The 7,468-nt window shown below is 40.7% G+C and overlaps 1 protein-coding gene across 1 annotated transcript; it reads left to right on the top strand.

The window, feature by feature from the left end:
* The first annotated feature begins 759 nt into the window (after window positions 1–759).
* Window positions 760–6,909, top strand: LOC101062799 (retinal homeobox protein Rx2-like). The gene is made up of 5 exons (XM_011616221.2): window positions 760–1,110; window positions 1,605–1,810; window positions 2,198–2,597; window positions 4,111–4,367; window positions 4,898–6,909. The coding sequence occupies exons 3-5, from the start codon at window positions 2,312–2,314 to the stop codon at window positions 5,333–5,335; spliced, it is 981 nt and encodes a 326-aa protein (XP_011614523.1). The 5' UTR covers window positions 760–1,110; window positions 1,605–1,810; window positions 2,198–2,311; the 3' UTR covers window positions 5,336–6,909.
* The last annotated feature ends 559 nt before the right edge of the window (window positions 6,910–7,468 follow it).

Genomic DNA, 7,468 nt, shown 5'->3' with positions numbered 1-7,468 from the left:
ACCATCCCCCTTTCCCTCTATAAGCTGACACAGCTCCTTTGAACATTAGCTGATTTTTTCCTAATAGGATCTCTGAGGCTTAAATTGTCATCTGATAAAACTAAGGCGCTTGATAGCTACGCTGCACCCTCTTAACCAATTTGTACTCAATTAGGATAATGGGGAAACAAGCAAAGAGGGAGAGCTTTAATATATTAATGTGATAAAATGATTATCATTTGCTCTTGCTTACGACTTTGATTGTTACACACTTCCTGGAAGTCTCGTGCATATTAGCCGCTAATGAAGTAGGTCAGGTGGGAAAAGTCATGGGAAATATTTGAAAGCATTTTAAAGATGCGCACAACCTGGATTCTATATTTCCCACAATGCAATTTCAATTTACCCCTTTAAGTAACCCACACGGTTGCGTTTTATACATTATTTAACAGCCTCCCCGTTGACAATAATGATGATAATATAGTGTGTTTACTAAGAGAACATTCTGCCTTCAACTCCCTTTAAGATTGTAAGTGAGAGTCCCCACAGAGAAATATTTTAACCTCTTTATTTTGGGGTTGCTTTTCACATGCTAGAGAGCACTGATGGATAAACGTGACAGGCTTTGTTACAACTAGTTTTGTGGAAGTCGCCACTCAGTGGAGCCATTTAATCTGTCATTCTGTTCAGAGAAAGCCTTTTTGATGAGGCTTAGCACTGCCATATGGCTTTCAACACGTTGGTGTTTAAGATTCCTCGGCTGCTTAGACGTGTGTCAGTCTTGGAAGTCTAATTTTAAAACCAGTTTGAAAACCATACACAGACCACCACGTGCATTGTGGATCACTGGCACCAAGACTTCAAGACCCGAAACAGGCCACAACTAATTTAACGTTCTATGGTTTGGACTCAAGGCAGCGTCTGAACAACTGTGTAACATTTGTTTTCCTTGGCAACACCCTTTTTTTTGGGGTGGGGGGATTTATCTGGCGTGCGGAGGAGAACAGAGATGTGAGGTCAGAGGAAATCTGGTGGAAGTCTTAAGGATCATTAAGGAAAGGATTGATCTCAGCAAACCTGTAGCGGCACCAGCTTTTGTTCTGCCAACTGGTACAGAAACTCGCTGTCAAGGTGATAAAATGTATTGAATGTGTGTAACTTATTATAATAATTCTTATTATAGTTAGTAGGAGCACTAGTAACTTTATTAATAATTTTCACTGCTAATCAGTGTTTTTTTTTACAATAATGTAGCATAATTGCTCATATAGTGTGTATCAGTGTGTACCCATATAGAGTCTTTTCAGTATGTCACCGTTGGGTTCAAAACTCCATCTCTGCGTTGTTCTTTTTAACCCCCCCCCCCCTCCCCATCCTTACATTGTGTGTAATGAAGGGATTAGTGAAAACTCTAAGTACGAGCCATTATCTTTCAGACAATAGGTTTTCTGAAAGAAAGTTTTGTGGAGGCTTCATTAGCAATGACCTCCCTCTGTGGTCTGAATGCAGGACACATTTGGAGCAATTACTTGACCAGAAAACAACTGTCAGTCATTCTTAAAGGGGAAGTATTCCAAATAATAAACCTCTTAAAGCCTTTGGTGTTACTACCATTCCCCCTGCAGGCGCTGGAGTGTTTGTGTGGTTAAGGAAGACGGGCCATGGTCCTGCTGTACGGGACTCCAGCGGCTCACTTGTGTGCAGGGGATTTCAAGGACTTAACTGGGAGTAATAAATGCCTACACTAGATATTCTTAGTGTCATTTGTTTTCGGATAGACTTCAGAGGAACCGTGCGTGTAGAGTGTGTTACAGCAGGACTCTAAAGTCAGGTGAGAACTCTCTGTGTACTTTTATTATTATTCTGATTGAGTATGTAAACGATTTATTGAGTATGGAGTTCAAGAAAATTAGATAATTAAAGCGAGTAAATAAACAGTACTACTACTGCTACAAATAATAATAACACTAACTCTGAATTTAACATGTTAATCATCGAAAACAAGGAACATCATCTATAGCCTTTTTGATTATTATGCATTATCGTTAGTTGCTAAATACACATACAGGCATATCATTCCATTAATTCCATGATTATAAAATTCCTTTAATCATTTGCTCAGGGTACAATTATACATTCCAGGTAGTTTTGTCTATTTTGCCTCTCCTTTAACTTGTGGGTTCTGTTTTTTTTGTTTTTTTTGTTTCACTCCACTTAGTCCACCAGTGTCACATACAGTGATCCCGCTCCATCGCTTTTCCTTGTTTTGGGATTCATTCAGCAATAAAAGGAAAGAAAAAAGAAACAGAAGGAGGTGTCTCCAAAGGCTCGGATGCATTTGTCAATGGATAATGTGGGAATGGTGGACGATGGCTGCCTGGACAGTTATGACATGGCAAAGGCTGCCGGGTCAGGCATTGGGGGCCGGGTGCACAGCATCGATGTAATACTGGGATTTGCTAAAGACCAGGAGCCTTTACTCCACTCGGTGGCAGACGAGGATGGCCCCAAATCCAAAAACATGGGACACCCACCGCATCCAGAGAAGCAGGTCCCATCCAACATCTACGGGCACGTTCCAGATCTGGACGACGGCTCCCAGAAATCTCCCTACCACAGTGAGTCTCCTAAATGCAACACTTTTCAGACCAGTCAACTTTAGGCAAAAGGTGATTTTGATTTGAAGCATAGTCAGGTTTGACTGCAGCACCTTAAGATGGCAACGGGTTTATTTAATCTAAACATATAGAGAAAATATCAATGACACTACAACTTTTATGAGGGACTCAGTTTTACTGACCATGCACTATATTTAAAATTCTGTTTTACTGTAAACATGTGACACACTTGTGCCTGATAATCTTACAGAAAGTTACTGACTCTGCACTTGATGGTACATCAGTTATCCAGCCTTTAATATGACGTACTTGTGGTTTTCACTGATAATCTTACAGAAAGTTACTGACTCTGCACTTGATGGTACATCAGTTATCCAGCCTTTAATATGACGTACTTGTGGTTTTCACAAACTTAAGTTACGGTAAGTTTACAGCTGCAGCCTGGTATCGGTCTGTCTTCCTGTGTGTCAAAAGTAAAGCTGGAGCAAAGACATGTCAGAGTAGCTTCCCACAAGGGGCAAGATTTTGGAAGGACTGTTGCTTGTGCTGAACCTAAGCATGTTTTTTTTGGCCATAGTGGCTTATATAATCAACTTAAGTTACGTCAGGTTCACAATTTTACCAAATGTGAAGTGGCTACATTTATAACAGCTATGAACTCCTTTGACTATATGGTGCACTCAGGTCACCAGCACGAAACATTTTATAATTATAATAATATAATAATTTTTCTCTGTGATTTTGATTAAAATGTACTTTACAAGCATCTTAACACAAAATTAGCTTATACTCCAGGACTTTAAGGTTTGTAACATTTGCTAGAATCACCATTTACCTAATTACTCATCTTTAATACTTATATTTCCACCACATTTGTACATAATTCATGAGCATATATATATATATGGCACAATTTCCATCCTATTTGTAATAAACACATGAATAAAGACAAACAAAGGTTGAATTATCTGTACATCATACTCCTCTCTCGGTCTCTCTCTCTCATTTAAGCTGAACTCTGACTGTACTTGGCCTGTGCAGCTGTCTAGAGTTTACTGCCATTAGAGGAAGCCAGAACCTGCAGATTTAAGTGGTGGCATATGTTACTATGGGATTATCAGAAGGGATGTCTTCTGAGAATACACGATGCCATTTGGACCTGCTTGATGTTTAGATGTCCTCAGTGCTGCAAAGGGCATCAGTCATTAACCTATTTTCTCTTCAGGAAGAAGATTTTGCTTTTATTCACTCTTATTCAAACAAGGCTGTCGTCCCTTATTCTCTTAAAATTTGACATCATTAGAGGCTTCCAAAAAAATATCGTCTGTCCTTTAAAGATCTCCCAGGAACAACTTTAAAAGTTCCAATTAGCCTGTTAAAGTGTGCCGATTAAGTCATTAAAAGCAGTGACTGACAGGACAGCATCCTCAAAACCTTGTTAATTCTTCCAAGCTAACGGGTGTAAAACTAGCATTAGTTGATTAAACTGAAATGATTTGCCTGTCGTTTTCAGAGGCTGGCCTTTTCGCTGATGACAAATGTGACGAAGGGATGAGCAACCTTCCCAGGAAGATTGACGTCGCTGACGGGTCTCCAGAGGCCGCGAAAGAGGAGGAGCACAACAAAAAGAAACACAGGAGAAACCGCACCACCTTCACCACCTACCAGCTTCACGAGCTGGAGCGAGCCTTCGAGAAGTCCCACTATCCCGATGTGTACAGCCGCGAGGAGCTGGCGATGAAGGTCAACCTGCCTGAAGTACGAGTGCAGGTACTGTACCAGCCATCAGCAGCAGGATCCCCCTCATGTCAGCAACGTCCTGCCCAAAGTTTCATCCTGTTAAAAGTCTCTCTTTACCACTGTCGCATGGAATCTTGTTGCATGTTTAGGGTTGAAGCTGAATGATCGCCAACCTCAGGGCACAATTTGCATCAACATATATAAACTTTAAATAGCTGAAGCAAAAAAGTAGAGGTATTATTATATATAATTACATATAATGAAAGAATAACCTTGATTTATGTACCGGACCACCATGTAGGTGGAACTGCAGATGAATGACAGTTCTGGTGAAATAAGCCTCCTCTCCGATATTATTTATGACACTACTTTGGCTGAAAGGGAAACCTAACTTCCATCCATCCATCCATCCATCCATCCATCCATCCATCCATCCATCCATCCATCCATCCATCCAATTCATAACCACAGGGTGCTGGAGTCTTTTCCAGTATTATTTTATGTCTTATTTTATGTCAGGACCTTATTAATCTGGGATATTATTACTTTTCTTGCATTAGGTGTGGTTCCAGAACCGAAGGGCCAAGTGGAGACGTCAGGAAAAGATGGACAATACCTCCATGAAGCTCCACGATTCTGCCATGCTATCCTTCAATCGGCCCCAAATGCCTCCCAGCGTTGGTCCCGTTGCCAACCCCATGCCCCTCGATCCATGGCTGACCTCGCCCATCTCCAGTGCCACACCCATGCACACGATACCAGGGTTCATGGGATCTCCACAGGGCCTGCAGCCCGCTTATCCGAGCCACGCTTTTCTCAACACCCCGCCGGGTATGGTCCAAAGCATGCAGCCGATGGGCCCCCCTCCCTACCAGTGTCCGCCCAGCTTCAATGATAAGAACCCAATGGAGGACGACAGGAGCTCTAGCATCGCAGCACTCAGGATGAAAGCCAAAGAGCACATTCATTCGATGGATAAAACCTGGCAGCACATGTGATCGGATGTGTCGGACGATCTTCTTCAGCTGCTGCCACAAAGCACGGTTTTGTTATTCATTTTTGTTTTTGTCGAAACTACCAGAGAAGACAGGACATTGCACCAAAGGAGTTGTATTAAAATTAACGTGGGATTTATCATTTAAAAATATAAGCACCACTTGTAAAAATATCTTTTTTAATTTACCTTCACATTTTTTGGGGGGGGGGGCAGCAATTTTGAATCAAAAGAAATGAATAGATTTATTTGAATAAAGTTTTTATTTGAAGCTTTTTTTCTTTAAAGACAATACAACAGATGGAAGTGACATTTTTTATATTTGATTTGAGTGAATTTATGAAATATTCATTTTATATGTAGGCAAAAGAAGAAACGACTGAGGAAACTTTCCCCACTTTTTTAAAGTGGAGAAAATATCATTCCCTTATTGTTCTAAGAATCGGAGATCTAGATCATTTTTTTGTAGTCAGAGAAATTAATTTTTGTCTGCAGCCCAGTGCTTTCTAATCATTTTTCATTTGCATTAAGTGTGGTCTTTTTAAGCTATTTGGAAAACACTTCTGTTTAAAATCACGTTTGATTGAGTTAATTCGGCTAAGCATCGAAATCATTAAAGTGGCTTTTTGGAGAGGATTCATTCCTGATGGGGGAGGTTTGCAGAAGTCACAGAGAGTAATCTTGCTCAGAGGCTAATTTAAACAGGCAAGCACACCTCTTAACACCTAATTACTTCTTTAAAAGCGATTAACCCTGGATTGTTGGCCATAGACAGCATGGACTGAGATGCCCTACAAAAACCATTAGCAGGACCTGTACATCTCCTTTCCCCTCGAGTTTGACGGCTTCTCTCATGTCTGATTTAAAAGTGAGCAAAGGTTTCGTGTAAAGGTGGTTAGCGGAACATTCTCTTGGGTATAGGTGAACAGTAATGGCTGCTGGCAGCATCACTGGGCTCTTGAAAGGAGAATTTTAATTATGATGTAATAGTTTCAGTTTGAGCACGGAGCCAAGGTCATATCAGAATTGAATTGTTGTGAAACTGGAGTGTGGGTGCTGCACCCTCACTGGTTATCCATACACAACTAATCTAAAGGCATCATGGAAATCTCTCTTTATGTATCTAATTTGCCAGTTTAACTTTGGTCAGCTGCTTCCAGGCCAGATCCCAACAAAAATTATATCAATATTGCTGAATTTTTGAAGCCCTAGCAATAACCTGTAGCCAATAATCTGTAGCCTATACAAGCAAGCCTATACATGTGATTGGAATGTATTGAATAGTCCTTTAGGGCCATTATTTAATGCTTCAATGGCATCTTGGGAGTGATCTGGTGATATATTGCCACATTTTGAGCAGGTATTTTGTATTTTGTAGGTATCAGACACAATGACGAGTGAAAATGAAACCAAAGACAACAAAGCACACTAGTAGAAGACAACTGGATGAATGTCTGAGGGTGTTTATCATTTAGAATCCCCCATTCCCCCTGCAATACTACATTAATTTCATGTTTTTAGGGACTGGTTTGTTTTCCATGTGAAAAAGGCAGAATAAAGTTACGGTGGCAACACTGTAGAAGAACTTTGTGGCTGTTGTTTGTCTTTCTACACATGCATTAACGAGCCACCAACCTGACTTGGCGCTGATAATGAGTGCTGCTTGACAATAGGCCGTGCAGGCTATGACAGATAAGCTGGCCCGAAGGAAGCCTGTTGTGTTTGTCCAGGCCTGTGGACCTTTGCCAGGCCGTTAGAAAGATGAAGCTCCACTCCATCAGGTCCAACCAGGGGTGTCAGGAGGCCCTCCTACTGGGCTGCAGAGGCTCAGAGGCCACAAGGGCCCAAGGTCTAATTGCCCTCACGAACTGTGTGTGGCTTTTTTTTTAAGCTTCAGTTTATTTTCCAATACAAGATTTCTTGCCTATTTTAGTAACTGAAATTCACAATATGTTTCTTTGGATGGATGGATGGATGGATAGATAGATAGATAGATAGATAGATAGATAGATAGATAGATAGATAGATAGATAGATAGATAGATAGATAGATAGATAGATAGATAGATAGATAGATAGATAGATAGATAGATAGATAGATAGATAGATAGATAGATAGATAGATTCAGATTCAGATT

Source organism: Takifugu rubripes, chromosome 22 (assembly GCF_901000725.2).
Source record: "Takifugu rubripes chromosome 22, fTakRub1.2, whole genome shotgun sequence".
Classification (NCBI taxonomy): domain Eukaryota; kingdom Metazoa; phylum Chordata; class Actinopteri; order Tetraodontiformes; family Tetraodontidae; genus Takifugu; species Takifugu rubripes.
This window is presented reverse-complemented; position numbering and strand designations above follow the sequence as displayed.

Excerpts from the sequence above, each read along its gene's own strand:
- LOC101062799 (XM_011616221.2), top strand. The coding sequence starts at position 2,312 with ATGCATTTGTCAATGGATAATGTGGGAATGGTGGACGATGGCTGCCTG. Across the intron at positions 2,598-4,110 it reads CCAGAAATCTCCCTACCACA|AGGCTGGCCTTTTCGCTGAT; the intron begins GTGAGTCTCCTA and ends TGTCGTTTTCAG. Across the intron at positions 4,368-4,897 it reads TGCCTGAAGTACGAGTGCAG|GTGTGGTTCCAGAACCGAAG; the intron begins GTACTGTACCAG and ends TTCTTGCATTAG.